At 46.2% G+C, this 17,095-nt stretch overlaps 1 protein-coding gene across 2 annotated transcripts in view; it reads right to left on the bottom strand.

The window, feature by feature from the left end:
• The window catches only part of LOC137341505 (coiled-coil domain-containing protein 38-like), a 52,440-nt gene extending 37,250 nt beyond the window's left edge, over nt 1-15,190 (bottom strand). Inside the window, exons 1-6 of one of the 2 annotated variants that reach the window (XM_068004626.1) lie at nt 14,856-15,190; nt 12,057-12,149; nt 11,878-11,958; nt 8,555-8,646; nt 5,860-6,028; nt 5,169-5,236 (exon numbers count right to left, since the gene is read on the bottom strand). In XM_068004626.1, coding sequence (XP_067860727.1) covers nt 5,169-5,236; nt 5,860-6,028; nt 8,555-8,646; nt 11,878-11,958; nt 12,057-12,126 — 480 coding nt within the window. In that variant the 5' untranslated portion in view covers nt 12,127-12,149; nt 14,856-15,190. The remainder of the gene's footprint in view (nt 1-5,168; nt 5,237-5,859; nt 6,029-8,554; nt 8,647-11,877; nt 11,959-12,056; nt 12,150-14,855) is intronic. The other variant, XM_068004625.1, reaches the window with a different exon arrangement.
• Between the last annotated feature and the right edge of the window lie 1,905 nt (nt 15,191-17,095).

Genomic DNA, 17,095 nt, shown 5'->3' with positions numbered 1-17,095 from the left:
AGCAGTCAGCAAATTCGAGCAATAAATGTGAGACGAAGCAATGCCATGTGAAACTGTCCTACAAATGGTTTGGAGTATTGCTTCGATCATCTGTTTTGCAGCTGAGGATCTACTGCTGGAAATAACTTCTGGAAATAATAAAAGGCATAAAAAAATGACAAAACATACAAATATTGAACTTCCTGATGCAGTTTCATTTTCTGTGTTTGAAGTGCCAGTCCGAGAATCCAGACTTGAGTTCATGAGGATTGTCACACCACATACTCTCAGCTGGAGAGACTCGACAAGGGAGCATGCCATTCCTCCCAGGATGTGTTGTGTCAGCAACTCCCTGCAAATATTTTTTTTTAAATAAACGATTGACAGCGAGTCTGGCTATTCATAAATCAGGCCGGGACTTGCTGTTTATAAGCCCCGCCCTAACCTCCCCACCAATGGAGAAGGGCTGGCAACAAAATACCCTCAGGGAATGAATAGAATCAACCACTTGACTTCTTGTTTTTATATACGTATATAGAAACAGAAAAAACCAAAGCATGACATTTGGAATTGTATCTGAGGTAATTTGCAGAGACACTCCAAATACGTCACTGTATTTAAGTGGTTATTCAGTAATTACAGCATGTTACAATTGTGGTGTCAAATTGTGTACTTTAAAACATCGCACACACGCACGCACACACAGCAGTGGGGGGGAGGGGGTCCCTGGGTATGGCAGTAGTGGGATGGGGAATCTCCAAGTTTACCACTACTTTGAGGGAGAGGGCGGGGGTCCTGTGATCTGGGACCACCTTGACGAGGAGTTCTTGGAGCACTGGGCCAGACAGAGGGGTTCTGGGGGAATTGTGGAGTAACCTAGCAGCTTGTCATCATTCCAGGATTGGGGAGGGGGGAGCGGGGAAGGAGTGGGCCAGTTTTGGGGAAGAGCGTCCTGAGCATTGGTGAGGTTAGGCATTACCAAGGAGGCAGGGTCTGGTAGCCTCAAGGGATAGGGTGATCCAGGAGAATGAGGGCTGAAATGGCCATCACCGTACAAAAGGCAGGGAAGTTATGCTAAACCTTTATAAATCACTGGTTAGGCCTCAGCTGGAGTACTGTGTTCAATTCTGGGCACCACACTTTAGGAAGGATGAAAAGGTCTTGAAGAGGGTGCAGAGGAGATTTACTAGAATGGTCCCAGGGATGAGGGACTTCAGTTATGTGGAGAGAGAGAGAGAAGCTGGGCAAAAGTAAAATACTGTGGATGCTAGAAATCTGAAATGAAAACAGAAAAGGCTGGAAACGCTCAGCAGGTTCTGATGAAAGGTCATCGACCTGGAACATTAACTCTTTTCTCTCTCCATAGATGCTGCCTGACCTGCTGAGTGTTTCCAGCATTTTCTGCTTTTATTATTAGAGAAGCTGAGATTGTTTTCTTTAGAGCAGAGGAGGTTAAGGGGGGGATTTGATAGAGGTGATCAAAATTATGAGGGGTTTTGATAGAGTAGATAGGGAGAAGCTGTTTCCACTGTCCGGAGGGTCGGTAACCAGAGGACACAGATTTAAGATAACTGGCAAAAAATCTACAGGGGAGATGAGGAGAAATTTTTTTTAACCAGCGAGTTGTCACGATCTGGAATGCACAACCTGAAAGGGTGGGGGAAGCAAATTCAAAAGTAACTTTCAAAAAGGAATTGGATAAGTACTTCTATGGGAAAAGACCAGGGGAGTGGGAATAATTGGATAGCTGTTTGAAAGAGCCGGCACAGACAAGATGGGCCAAATAGCCTCCTTCCGTATGATTCTATGATTCGACGATCATATGCCTCCCACTACCATGTTCCCACCAGTTAGCTTGTGTGATAAAAGCTAAGCAGTTTATACTAGAAAAGCAGTTATCAATATTTTAAATGATGCAAGTAACATTCGCTGCAGACAAGTGCCAGGCAATGACCATCTCCAACAAGAGAGAGTCTAACCACCTCCCTTTGATATTCAACAGCATTACCATCGTTGCATCCCCCACCATCAACATCCTGGGGATCACCTTCGACCAGAAACTTAACTCGACCAGCTACAAAAATACTGTGGCTACAAGAGCAGATCAGAGGCTGGGTATTCTGTGGCGAGTGACTCACCTCCTGACTCCCCAAAGCCTTTCCACCATCTACAAGGCACAAGTCAGGAGTGTGATGGAATACTCTCCATTTGCCTGGATGAGTGCAGCTCCAACAACATTCGAGAAGCTTGACACCATCCAGGACAAAGCAGCCCGCTTGATTGGCACCCCATCCACCACCCTAAACATTCACTTCCTTCACCACCGGCGCACTGTGGCTGCAGTGTGTACCATCCACAGGATGCACTGCAGCAACTCGCCAAGGCTTCTTTGACAGCACCTCCCAAACTCGCGACGTCTACCACCCAGAAGGACAAGGGCAGCAGGCGCATGGGCACAACACCACCTGCACGTTTCCCTCCAAGTCACACACCATCCCAACTTGGAAATGTATCGCCATTCATTCATCGTCGCTGGGTCAAAATCCTGGAACTCCCTTCCTAACAGCACTGTGGGAGAACCTTCACCACACGGACTGCAGCGGTTCAAGAAGGCGGCTCACCGCCACCTTCTCAAGGGCAATTAGGGATGGGCAATAAATGCTGGCCTTGCCAGCAATGCCCACATCCCATGAATGAATAAAAAAAATGTGTATCCTGCCTGAAATAAAGCTTTGAGAGTTTAAAATCCTCACAGGGCGAAAGGACATCAACTCAGAGAAACCATCTGATACATGCTGGTTCGTTCTGAAAACTACACTTGCTTAAAGTGCACAGATGTGTTAGTTAACTCTGTTCAACTTTTCTGGAGAAAATATCCAAGCAAAGCCTAGGTTTTTGAGACAGACTAAGCCTTGAAGTAAAAATGTTAACAAAGATATTAAAATACATTTCAGCGAGAAAATTTATTGTTGTAAAATATGTAATCTTTCGATGTTTTTATTTTGAACATTAGAAATTTCAGTTACTGAAAAAATGACATACAAAATTTTTCTCAAACAGCATTTTGAGTAATTTGATTAATTCACCTTTTTTCCTAACTTTTAAAAATATTATTGGTAAGTTCTCAGAAGACCTTTTTGGCTCATTATAATTTTTCTTTCAGTTCCTTACCCCTTCAGTTCTGATTTGCTGCTGTTTTACTTTGAGCCGATCAGAAAAATGTTAATGAAAGTGTGACAACAGAAAATGCATGCAAGGTATTTTAATATATTTTATATATACCTGAAACTGCAAACACGGGTACACAAAAAAAGAGGTGCTGTTTGTGATGGGGAAGCAGATACAACAGGTGCCTCCATTACTGGGAGGCGATCACCAATAGCTTGAGAAGGGACTTCACACCCAAACTGGCACTTTTTTTTTTAAGAAACAAGCACAGAAATCAAAACGGTAAAATTTGCAAAAATCTACTAAACCCGACCATGTAGTGCCCAGTGGGCACAGGAGGTACCCGGGAAGCCAGCAGATGCCCCATGCTGGTGCTCAAGGGTATACCATTCTTTGCTGTGGTATACAAAGAACAGGGTCCCTTTGTATACCACAACAAAGGGACCCTGTTCTAAATTAGACAAGTGGATTTGGGATACTGCCAAGTCCAAGAGGATACATGATTTTCAACGTTTATAGAGACAGAGGGCTGGCCCAACCCAAATTGATTTTTAAACAAAATATAAACTAACTCAAATAATGAAATTAAAATCGGTCGGGGAAAATCAAGCAATATGCCATGCAGTGCCCAGCAGTCACAGAGGGCACCCAGAGAAGCGGTGAACTCCACCCGCTGGCGGTCAAGTGTTCTGGGTCGCAGAGAAGGAGGACGCCATGTCACGACTCAGACTCGAGCCAAGGCTGGCGTGACCTTAGTGCGGAGTGCTGATCACTGGACAACCGCTGGCTGCACCGGCTCGCCCTGCAACAGCTGGATGTCTACTAGTCGAGGCAAGAGAGAAAAAGGACTTGCGTTTATCACTCATTCATTGAAAGTTCTTGGTCAATTTGAAGCTGAAGAAGTCAATGGCAGGAGGAGGGGATAAAAGCGAAGAGGGAGTTTAGATTAGAACAAAATTACTGCAAAGAAAGATCCCGCAGCTTTGTACAAGGTCCCTAGGACCCAGGTGGTCCTTAATGTTCCAAACTTGCACCCTTACTTCACACATGATGTTAGTGGCACAAACCATAAAGAAACAAGCCTCTCCACACCGTGTAACTCGGCCATCTCCAGAAAGTGCCGACGGCTTCAGGCAGACGGGCCCTTGGAGGGGAGGGGGAGGAACAGAAGCGGGACCCTCGAAGGAGGTGGGGAACAGGACCCTCGATGGAGGAAATGCCACCAAAAGGCGGATGAACTAATCCTTGAATTAGCCGACGGTGTCCAGAACCTGCAAGTGTCGGAGCCGCAGAACAGAACAAGTCAACAAAAGAGCAACCGTGGACCGTCCCAAACACAACCCCAGGGGTCAGGCCACAGCCTTAACGTGGAGGACAATCACAGGAGATTGCCGGTAGTTGACCCATGGTGGTGATGGTAATGACATAAGGAAGGAGCATGAACCCTAGTGTTGTATTTCGGATCGTCCATGGTTGGTATTTCATTGACTTGTTATGTACTGCAGCTGTGTAATGGTGTGCAGGTGGTGTAGTGGTTATGTTACTGGGCTAGCGATCCAGAAAGCGTGAGTTCAAATCCCACCATGGCAGTTTGAGAATTTGAATTCTGTTTAAAAAGCTGGAAATCTTAAAAATCTGGAATCAATAAAAGTGACCACGAAGCTGTCGGGTTGTCGAAAAACCCAACTGGTTCACTAATGTCCTTTGGGGAAGGAAACCTACCGTCCTTACCCGGTCTGGATCTATATGTGACTCCAGTCCCACACCAATATGGTTGACTCTTAGCTATCCTCTGCAATGGCCTATCAATCGCCTCAGTTACACTACCACCATCTCAGGGCAACTAGGGATGGACAATAAATGTCGGCCTTGCCAGCGATGCTCACATCCCAAGAGTGAATTTAAAAAAGTGTTCTTTAAATAGGTTTCACTATATCGAATTTACACTTCCTGGGTAATATTCAATAATGCAGGAGGCCATCAAAAGAGGTATTAAGAGATAAAAAGATCGTGAAAAGTACCTGCAATAAGAATTGTTGTCGCCGTTGATAAATGTAGTCTTTAACTCCATCTTTGTCAACGTAGCCACCTGTTCAAAACCAGAGTATTTAATATGGAAACCCTGCTCTCTACTGGCCCCTCGTGGAGTGTTTTCCTATCCTTCTCCAATCTATTCTCATTGTATTAGGTTTTTGACCACAGAAAATATCCCTTTGTAATGTTAGTGTTCCAAAACTAGAACTATATTAATGTTTTCAGTTATGTTGCAACAACATGGCTGCACTGTGGGCGATTTACAGGATGCGCTGTGGGCGGTTTACAGGATGCACTGTGGGCGGTTTACAGGATGCACTGTGGGCGGTTTACAGGATGCACTGTGGGCGGTTTACAGGATGCACTGTGGGCGGTTTACAGGATGCACTGTGGGCGGTTTACAGGATGCACTGTGGGCGGTTTACAGGATGCACTGTGGGCGGTTTACAGGATGCACACCATCCTACTTGGACATGTATCATCGTTCCTTCATCGTCACTGGATCAATATCCTGGATTCCCTACATAATGTCATTGTGGGAGCACCTTCACCACCAGGACTGTAGCAATTCAAGGAGAAGGCTTATGACCCACGCTCTCAGGGCAACTAGGGATGGGCAGCTTTGTCACTCACCCACACCCAAAAACAAATATAAAAGAAATTCCCCAAAGCATTTACCTCCAGTGGCCAAACACATAGGCGAGCGATCTTCATGAACTCCATGCTTCTCTTTCTCTTCCACCTCAATCTCCAAAGCAAATCTTCGCATCCGGCCAGCATGAGCTTTTTCCCTTGATGCATAGGTGCTTTTATAATGACCAGGCAGATCTCGAACATTTATTGTCCCCTAAATGAAAGCACAAGGATTAGGTTCTACCACAGGAGACAATTGCAATGGTCACTTACACAGTGTGGTAGAAACCAATCCCTTTCCTTCACAGCACCACTTCTCTGGAGTCCTCAAACCTCCGCAAACACTGGAAACTGTGTCAGTCGTAGCTCAGTGGGCAGCACTCTCGCCTCGGAGTCAGAAGATCATGGGTTTAAGTCCCACTTCAGGGACTTCAGCACAAAATCCAGGCTGATACTCCCAGTGCAGCACTGAGGGAGTGCTGCACTGTCGGAGGTGTCATCTTTCGAATGAGCTGTTAAACCGAGGCCCCGCCTGCACTCTCAGGTGGACGTAAAAGATCCCATGGCACTATTTCAAAGCATTGGAGTTCTCCCCGGTGTCCTGGGCCAATATTTATCCCTCCACCAACATCACTAAAACAGATTATCTGGTCATTATCACATTGCTGTTTGTGGGATCTTGCTGTGCACACATTGGCTGCCACATTTCCTACATTACAACAGTGATTACACTTCAAAAATACTTCATTTGCTGTAAAGCGCTTAGGGACGTCCTGAGGTTGTGAAAAGCGCTATATAAATGCAAGTCTTTCTTTCTATTTGAGTAGAAACATTCATCATCTAGTTAGGTAATCTAGTATTATCCATCACCTAGCTGCTCCTCCAAATTGGCAGGGCTGCAGAGATCCACAGAAACATGTGTCTAATGAATAATGGGCCGGATTTTCCTCTCAAAATAACAGCGAGGCTAACAGGGCTCACCGTTATTTCTGTGCAACTTCTGGAAACCGCATGTGTGCCGGGGGGAGGGGGTGGGCTGATCCACAATGCCAGCTTAACATCCAAGCAGCAAGTTGAAAATCCACCCCAATATGTCTGGGGTCAATAGGTCTTCCTGTAATTTATACCAATTTGCTGTACTGTTTTGTATTGTGCTTACCTCTAATTAGGTTGCGTAATAAAGAAAGGACTTGCATTCATATAGCACCTTTCATGTCCTCAGGACATCCGAAAGCCCTTTACAGCCAATTAAGTAATTCTAAAATGTAGTCACTGTTGTAACAGAGAAACACGGCAACCAATTTGTGCACAGTAAGCTCCCACAAAACAGCAACAAGATAAATGACCAGATAATTTTTTAAATATATATAATAGTGTTGATTGAGGGATAAATATTGGCCAGGACACTGAACTCCCCTGCTCGTCTTCAAATAGTGACGTACCATCTTTTACGTCCACATAAAGGGGCAAACGGGGTCTCGGGTTAACGTCTCATCCAAAAAATGGCACCTCTGACAATGCAGCACTCCCTCAGTAATACACTGATACATCGGCCTAGATCGTGTGCCCAAGTCTCTGGAGTGGGACTGTGAACCTACAACCTACTGACTCAGGCGAAAGTGCTACCCACTGAGCCACGGCTGATATCAATGTTGAGAAGTCAGTATCTGTCAAGTAATCCTCTCCTTGTTCAGTGAACAGATCAGTACTCTCTCTGAGGAGGTTCGGAGTGTGGTTGCAGTGGTTATGCCGCCAATGTTTTAAGCAGGACGAGCAATTTGCTACCACACCAGCAACATTGCCCTGTTTCGGCAATTGGAGCTTTCAAGACTGAGATGCAAAGGTATGTTGTTAGGTAAGGGCATCGAGGGATATGGAACAAAGGCAGGTAAATGGAATTGAGGTACAGATGAGCTATGGTCTAACTGAACGGCGAACAGGCTCGAGGGACTGCATGGCCTACTCCTGTTCATGTCCTGATTTATTGTGGGCTATTAGGCCACCTCCCACTCCCTTCTGTTCTTGCATTTCTCAATGCCCACAGGTCTCTCGTGCATTGTGTGCAGCACTTCTTTACCCAAGTTTTTCCACATTACTATCTCACTCCCTCCGTACACAGTTCCATCTATTGCCATTAACCCCTCTTTAAAGTTCCAATACCTGGATAACAATCTTGCTTCACCCGTTAAGTGGCCGTTTCTAAATGCTCATTCTCAATTGATATGGACTCCCCATCCCTGTAACCTCCTCCAGCCCTACACCCCTCTGACATCTCTGCGCTCCTCCAATTCTGGCCTCTTGCGTTTTCCCGATTTTAAATTGGTCCACCACTGGCGGCCGTGCCTTCAGCTGCCTAGACTCTAAACTCTGGAATTCCCTCCCTAAACCTCTCCACCTCTCTCTCCTCCTTTAGGATGCTCCTTAAAATCTACCTCTTTGGCCAAGCTTTTGGTCATCTGAGCTAATTTCTCCTTATGTGGCTCAGTGTCAAATTTTGTTTGATAATCGCTGCTGTGAAGCTCCTTGGGATGTTTTACTGCGTTAAAGTTGCTATATAAATGCAGGTTGTTGTTGTTTATAGGACACACCGACACGGGGAAAGTAAGGGAATGTCGACTAGCGCTCATACTATATTATTCTGGGGGGGGGGGGGGGGGGTTTCAGCAAAGTTACAAAGATTTCCGAGATTGCGTACTTAGAACTCTGATCTGCTGGTAGCTGCAGAATATTCAGCTTTTACCTTTCGTTGCAGTAGTTGTAAATTTTCTCGGATCGTATCTACGTTCGCAGTGATAGTAAACGGATCTTTCAGGCAACCTTTCTCACCCTCGTCTGGTTGTTGCACAAGTTGGGGGGGTGAGGGAGGGAGGAGAAAATATCTAATTAAACTACAAAAGTTTCCTCATAATCTTGTGTTGCATGTTTCAAATTTCACAGATTAAAATGATTGAAGAAGAAGAACAACAACATCTGGATGGCGATTGTGGACACCCAGATAAGATACTTCATGCAACTGACCAAAATTTTCCTTTTGCTCCAGGGTCATCCCAAAGATCAAGATTGACCCCAAGCGCTCCTTCCCCAATCAATCGAATCACCTCCTTTCACCTCCCACTTCTGGTACCAGATGTGAGGAACTCATAGACATTTGTTTCCAAAATCCAGTCTCTTCCCTTGACCACCACTGCCCCTTTCTCTCCCGTGCCCCCACTCCTCCTCTTAAATAAACCTCTTCCATCTGTTCACTCACCCAGCCCCCATCAGACCCATCTGCTCCACGTAGCTCACCACCTCCTGCCTGACCCACTTCTGGCCCAGATCCAAAATGCTCTTTTTGACCCCCATGTTTGATGACATTCTGAGCCTCTGCATATCTTCAGTGCAGTGTTCTCACCCCTTTAAAACTGCTGCCCTGAACCCCTCTAATAGTTCCCAACTACTGCCCTCTCACTAACCTGCCCTTTCTCTCCAAATGTCATTGCCACGCAATAGAGGCAAAGCCCACTCACTGCTCCATATTCAACTCCGTCCAACTGGTTTCCAGTTAGGCTGCAGCATCGTGGCTAACCTGATCGTAGGTGGATGTGAACACAGCTCTACATCCCTCCTCAATCTGTCTGCGGCCTTCGATACCATCAACCAGTCCGTTCTTCTCTAACACTTATCCTCAGTGGTCAACCTCCATGGCACTACTCTTTCATAGTCCCACTCCTATACGTCACAACACATCATCTTCAATGGTTTCTCCTCCCAATCCTCTCCAGTGTGCCCCAGGGTTCCATTCTTATTGCCGTCCTATCATCAATTACCCCTCAGGATCATTCACAAGCACGGCATCCACATATACACTTGATGGCACCCCAACTCTTTCCATTACTACACTGACTCCAAGGCTGTTATTTTACCATCTGACGTTGAAGTCCTAGATGAGTCAAAATAACCTACAATTCAATGTCAGCTAGTCTTGCTAACACCTCGACTCCAACTCCAACCAATCTCCTTGGCAGCCTTGTCAGGCAGAGCCCCCCGATGCATAACCCTAGCGTTCGGTTCACCCCTGAACTGAGCTTCCAATCGCACACATGGTCTATCACCAAAACCACTTCCTTCTACCTCTGAATATTGCTCACCTACACTATCACTTTATTCCCACTGCTGCTGAAACTTCTGTCCATGTCTTCACTACCTTGAGAATCTAATTCTCTAATGCCATCTTTGCCAGTCTTCCCTCTTCCACCCTTTACAATGTCTGGCTAATTCAGAACCCTGAAGCTCTCCCCATCACCCTCATAGCTGCCAGGCCACACTAGCACCCCATGCCCCAACAATTCAATTTCAAAATGCTTGTTCTCATCCCCAAATCCCCCCAGTCCACATATAGGGAACCTTCTCCATCCCTATCTCCCCAACCCACGCCCTTTGTTCTGCTGATTCGGGATTACTGCTTCTTCCAGCACCCCTGCCCTTTGCACCACCTGGGAGTCTGATCTGTCAGCCACTATGCCCCTAACTTCTGGTATTCTCTATCTAACCCACTTCCCCAGCTACCTTTCATCCCATCTTCGAAAGCCTACCTTGCTGAACCTGCTTTTGATCACCTCTCCTATTCAATCCCCTCCCTTGTAAAACACGTGGAGAAATTCTTTTACATAGAGTATTGCACAAATATAAGTTGCTATTGTTTATGTTAGATCAACAGAATCCACAAGAATCATCAAATTACACCTTGTGGCTTTGAAGGCTCGAGCGGTCTAATTGTTTCCCTGTTCTTGAGAGCCTTGTACACCATTAGTGTACCCAAAATGGTCATACACACCATGGAAAGTGGCAGCCAAGAACAGTTCTGTCCCCTTACATTGTTAATTTTGGCCTTAACTTAAAATAAACAACAGTGTTGCTGGATCCCAGGTGCTCACCAGCCTCCAGGTTAGTAACCAGCTCTGGTGAATTGTTAAACACCAAATCTGACACAACTTCTGCTCTGTAGCCTGTCTCACATCTTGTGTAAGGAAATAATCTATGACTGATTTTTTCATTCAACCTCTGGCATATTAAACACCACTCCTCCCCTGATTAACTCATTCTGATGTTCCACTCGCTGCCTTTTTGTCTGCCCAAACAGCTCCCCATCTGCCTTCTCACCTTGCACCGGTAGTCAATAGCTATTACCAATTAATAATTTGCTGTTGGCTATCATCTATTGAAATTATTTCAATCTTATCCTCTTCTGCTGGTATAGGCAACATTCCTATCTCGCTCCTGACCAATAATACAACTGATCCCCTTCTTTTTGTGGGTCTGTACTTGTGAAACAGTTTATACCCTCCCAATTCCAGCTCTTAGCCATCCTCTGCCGAGGCCAGGCTTCTGAGAGATCAACGTCAGTGTTCTTGCTGGTTGTATTTACCAAAACTAAAAACAGAGGGTTTTTACAGGCGGAGTTACTTTTCAGATCAGATACAGCAGCAATTGAAATCACTGTATAAAATCGCTGATGTGTATCTGATCAAATATTACTAAAAATTGACAGCAGACATAAACATGGTTATAAATTCATTGCAGTAGCACAGAATTTTATAATAAAGGTTTGAGCCCCTGTAATGTTTTTCTTATCCTCCAAGTTACTTTCTCTTTCCCCTTATTCAGGTTTCCATTGGCTTTGCACCGACTCCATCTAAAGGGTCATGCAGCTCTCCTGCCTGACTCCAGGTCTCCGTAAATACTGCCTGAGTCAGCTACACCAACAGTAGCAAAGCACACACTTGCCCTCTGAGCACCCAAGATCTAACATCCCATAACGTGCGCTGTACCAGCGATCTAACATCCCATAACGTGCGCTGTACCAGCGATCTAACATCCCATAACGTGCGCTGTACCAGCGATCTAACATCCCAGAACGTGCGCTGTACCAGCGATCTAACATCCCATAACGTGCGCTGTACCAGCGATCTAACATCCCAGAACGTGTGCTGTACCAGCGATCCAACATCCCATAATGTGTGCTGTACCCAAGATCCAACATCCTATAATGTGTGCAGCACTGAATATTTTAAACTCATTTACCTGGACATTTAAATTTTTCTAGAAGGCTCCTGCTCAGTATCACTTTCTCTACCTTTGTCGTTTGTGATGTCTGTTCTAGGACTTTCCAAAAAACAAAGAAAAAATGTGTTAAACTTTTAAAACAAAAGTCCCAATAAATATTTTGCAATTGAGTAGCAGGTTGAACAAGCATCACTTACGTGGAAATCTAACTGTAGCCCCGGGAGCTTTAGGTACTGACGGCAGGTTTCTAACCGCACCCGCGGCCATGGTTTCAGCTGGACTATAGTAACCTGGATCACAAATATCACCATCTGTTAGTCCAATGAACAGAGACCTCTACGTACTTGGGAAACTTACTTACTTGGACTATCCCAGTGCAGGGCTACAATTAATGATGATTCTATGGGTAAACATCACCAATGGGAAGTGCTTAGTTTACTTTCTTTAATATAAATACTTTTCTTCACGATATAATTTTAAATTATGCTATTTAAATCACAATATACTGGCCCAGAAATTGCTGCAATGGCGCATCTCGCGGCGAGCGAGGTGATTTGGGCGTTTTATCTCACCTTTCAGATCACACTATATTTGCCGCAAATGCGAACTGATAACAGCACAGTGATGGTATCGTTGCATCTGGGACATCCTGAACGTCGGGTTCAATGGTCTATCTCCTTAACCAATGAAACAAAAGAAACAGAGCAAACGATGGAAAGGGGAAACAGGGTGAATTAGATACAAGAAGAAAAATAAAGTGAGGGAAAGAGAGAGTGGAATGAGAGAGAGTAGAGAGAGAAACAACCAGGAAAAGTAAGAAAAAAAATTAAGAAGCAGAAGAGGACATTGTAACCCAGTTGTGTTTAGGAATTGTTGTATTGGTCCAGAAGTTAGTAATGGGGGAATGGCAGGATAGGTGCGTGAAATCTACAAACAGTCTCACTCATACTGTATCCCTAAATTATTTGCTGAAACAAATCTAATTTGCATTTCTGAGTGTCAAAACAGCTTTACATCCTGACACTAACAGAAGTGTGGACAGCAAGACTGGCACAAAATTACTGCTAAGACAGATTTTTACAAAGTGTTAAAAACCTCTAGGAACAATTGACTACCTGTGGAGTGAGTTTCCACAGCTTCATTTGTTCCCTTTCTGGGCTTCCAAGGTTGAGTTTCATGTCAGGACCATAAATCACGTCATTAACATGGTCCTTACGGCATGAATTACCAGCCCTAAATAACTGCGGGAGATTTATTCACATTTACGGCGCAAATCCAGCAATTTCATGATATGCAACTTCAATGGGGAGGCTCCCGGCGAGATTGCAATCTTTTCGGTTTTGTCGCGTCTAACGGCGGAGTGGAGCAAATCATCCAGCAATTTGTGGAGAATCGGGGCTCATGGCGAATCTCTTCCCAGCAAATTGCTGGATTTTTTGTGAACTAATAATGGCGGGCACCATCAATTCGCCATTATTTTTCCAGCAATTTCTAGGCCATGATAAAATTTAACAATTCAAAACATTGGTTCTAAAGTTGTTTGGTGATGTTTGAGTGTGTATCAGCGTGTGGACCTCGGTTTGATGCACACTGAATGTTTAGTAGCTGTTCAGGCCAGTGTGAGAGTCAAGAGCTCTCTGCTTCCGTGGTAGACATGGTTGGATAGTATTTACCTTACTGAGACATTGCTGTGTATCTTTGGTATTTGAATTGTATCTTGCTGGAGATATATTCCACACACTGAGAAGGATCCAACAGACTGTAGGTAAGTTACCCTGGTTATTGTACACTGATGTCTATAGATACGATTCTTGGTCTTTGTCACTACTTATTTTGTGAAAAAAAATTAAATCTTTTTTCTAATTTTCTCCCAACCCTGGCACTAATATCGGCAGCCTTCTGATACTTTACCCTCGTGGTTTGCTAGGCCACAGTAACGGAACTACATTAAAGCTACCCCAAATATCTGCTCAAAATCCTAAAGGGACTTAGACACATTTTTTTCTAAATAGCCCAACTATTAATATTCACAGGTAGTGCAAAAATAATCTAAACCAAACGTACCCAGACCAAGTAAAGAAACAATACCGATCAGTACCACTCGAGGTCTCCAGAACACTTGGTACCTGGAGCTACAATGACGCATATCTCTATACAAATTCCCATTCCTTAGCTAAAAGTTACATTTCTGGGAAAACCACAACTATCAAAGTTCTGAAAATTCCCATTTCTTTAAGCATTCAACAACCTGACCTCCAAGATCATTAAAAGGGTATTCCCTCCTCATTGTGAACTCTGTGCTTTAAGCCCCAATGTAGGGGTTGCCAACCTCCCAGGATCGCCCTGGAGTCTCCAGGAATTAAAGATTAATCTCCAGGACACTGCCGCGAGCAAAAACCCGGGAGAAAAATCATAGGGGCTTCACAAAAAAGTGATTTTTTTCATTTTCTTTTAACACATTTATGAATTATAAAAATATCAAACATGGGGGGAGGGGAAGGCCGTTTGACGGACAGTCAAAAATCATCCAATGGGATAAATGAACAGTCTATTTGCATTCTGATTGGCTAGAGGAAGGCGGGACCGTGAGGATGGACGTGTGGAGTGACCAATGGCAGGAGTGTGGGGCGGGGCGGGGCGGATGGAGGTCATGTGACAAAACCTCCAGGAAACTGTTGAATCAGAGTTGGCAACCCCCCGTCCCCGTCCCGCTCGACACGGCCAGGGACAGGGAGCAGGCGGCCTGGAGCCCGGCCCCCACCTTCACCGGGGGCCCTGGGCCTCCCACTGACCCGACCCCCGGCAGGGAGCTGCTCATTGTGGAGGGAATGGCGGACCCTGAGCCTGAGGGCCTCCCCCTCAGCAACCCAGGGGAAACGGCAGCTGCACCGGGCCCAGGGACACAGGTCTAATAATCCCAGGGCGGGCTCAGCACCGTCTGTACCCCACAGGGGCGGACACAGTCCCGGGGCCGCCTGTTCCCCACAGGGACAGACCTTCTCCGGCTCCTCTCCCCGGGTCCGGGCTCCTCTCTCCCCGGGTGCGGGCCGCTCTCTCCGGCTCCTCTCCCCGGGTCCGGACTCCTCTCTCTCCGGCTCCTCTCTCCCCGGGTCCGGGCTCCTCTCCCCGGGTCCGGGCTCCTCTCCCCGGGTGCCGACCGTTACCCACAGGCGCCGCGCACCTCCACCTGGAACCTAACCGGCCTGAGACCCCGCGAGTAATTGGTCAGAGGCGACACCGGCCGATGTAAAGTCCGCCCGGATTGGTGAGAGGGGTCGGCGAGATCGAGCGCCGCTCAACGGGAGACAATTAGAATCAAAACAAGGGGCGCGAGGAGCGGAGTCCGGGCCGGGAGCGGGATCAGAAATAATCCGCACAGAGAATAATCCGCACACACCGCACCGGGATAGAATAATCCGCACAGAGAATAATCCGCACTCACCGCACCGAGATATAATAATCCGCACTGAGAATAATCCGCACTCACCGCACCGAGATATAATAATCCGCACAGAGAATAATCCGCACACACCGCACCGGGATAGAATAATCCGCACACACAGCACTGAGATACAATAATCCGCACACACCGCACTGAGATACAATAATCCGCACACACCGCACTGAGATACAATAATCCGCACACACCGCACTGAGATACAATAATCCCCACACACCGCACTGAGATACAATAATCCCCACACACCGCACTGAGATACAATAATCCGCACACACCGCACTGAGATACAATAATCCCCACACACCGCACTGAGATACAATAATCCCCACACACCGCACTGAGATACAATAATCCGCACACACCGCACTGAGATACAATAATCCCCACACACCGCACAGAGAGAATGATCCGCACACACCGCACTGAGATACAATAATCCGCACACACCGCACCGATACAATAATGCGCACACACCGCACCGAGATATAATAATCCCCACACACCGCACCGATACAATAATGCGCACACACCGCACCGAGATATAATAATCCCCACACACCGCACCGAGATACAATAATCCGCACACACCGCACCGAGATACAATAATCCGCACACACAGCACTGAGATACAATAATCCCCACACACAGCACTGAGATACAATAATCCCCACACACCGCACTGAGATACAATAATCCCCACACACCGCACTGAGATACAATAATCCGCACACACCGCACTGAGATACAATAATCCCCACACACCGCACCGATACAATAATGCGCACACACCGCACCGAGATATAATAATCCCCACACACCGCACCGAGATACAATAATCCGCACACACCGCACCGAGATACAATAATCCGCACACACCGCACTGAGATACAATAATCCGCACAGAGAATAATCCGCACACACCGCACCGAGATATAATAATCCGCACAGAGAATAATCCGCACACACCGCACCGAGATATAATAATCCCCACACACCGCACCGAGATACAATAATCCGCACTCACCGCACTGAGATAGAATAATCCGCACAGAGAATAATCCGCACTCACCGCACCGGGATATAATAATCCGCACAGAGAATAATCCGCACTCACCGCACCGGGATATAATAATCCGCACAGAGAATAATCCGCACACACCGCACCGAGATATAATAATCCGCACAGAGAATAATCCGCACACACCGCACCGAGATATAATAATCCCCACACACCGCACCGAGATACAATAATCCGCACACACCGCACTGAGATACAATAATCCCCACACACCGCACCGATACAATAATGCGCACACACCGCACCGAGATATAATAATCCCCACACACCGCACCGAGATACAATAATCCGCACACACCGCACCGAGATACAATAATCCGCACACACCGCACTGAGATACAATAATCCGCACAGAGAATAATCCGCACACACCGCACCGAGATATAATAATCCGCACAGAGAATAATCCGCACACACCGCACCGAGATATAATAATCCCCACACACCGCACCGAGATACAATAATCCGCACACACCGCACCGAGATACAATAATCCGCACACACCGCACCGAGATACAATAATCCGCACACACCGCACCGAGATACAATAATCCGCACACACCGCACCGAGATACAATAATCCGCACACACCGCACCGAGATACAATAATCCGCACACACCGCACTGATACAATAATCCGCACACACCGCACTGAGATATAATAATCGGCACACACCACACTGAGATACAATAATCCG

The sequence above is a fragment of the Heptranchias perlo genome, chromosome 24, assembly GCF_035084215.1.
Source record: "Heptranchias perlo isolate sHepPer1 chromosome 24, sHepPer1.hap1, whole genome shotgun sequence".
NCBI lineage: Eukaryota > Metazoa > Chordata > Chondrichthyes > Hexanchiformes > Hexanchidae > Heptranchias > Heptranchias perlo.
This window is presented reverse-complemented; position numbering and strand designations above follow the sequence as displayed.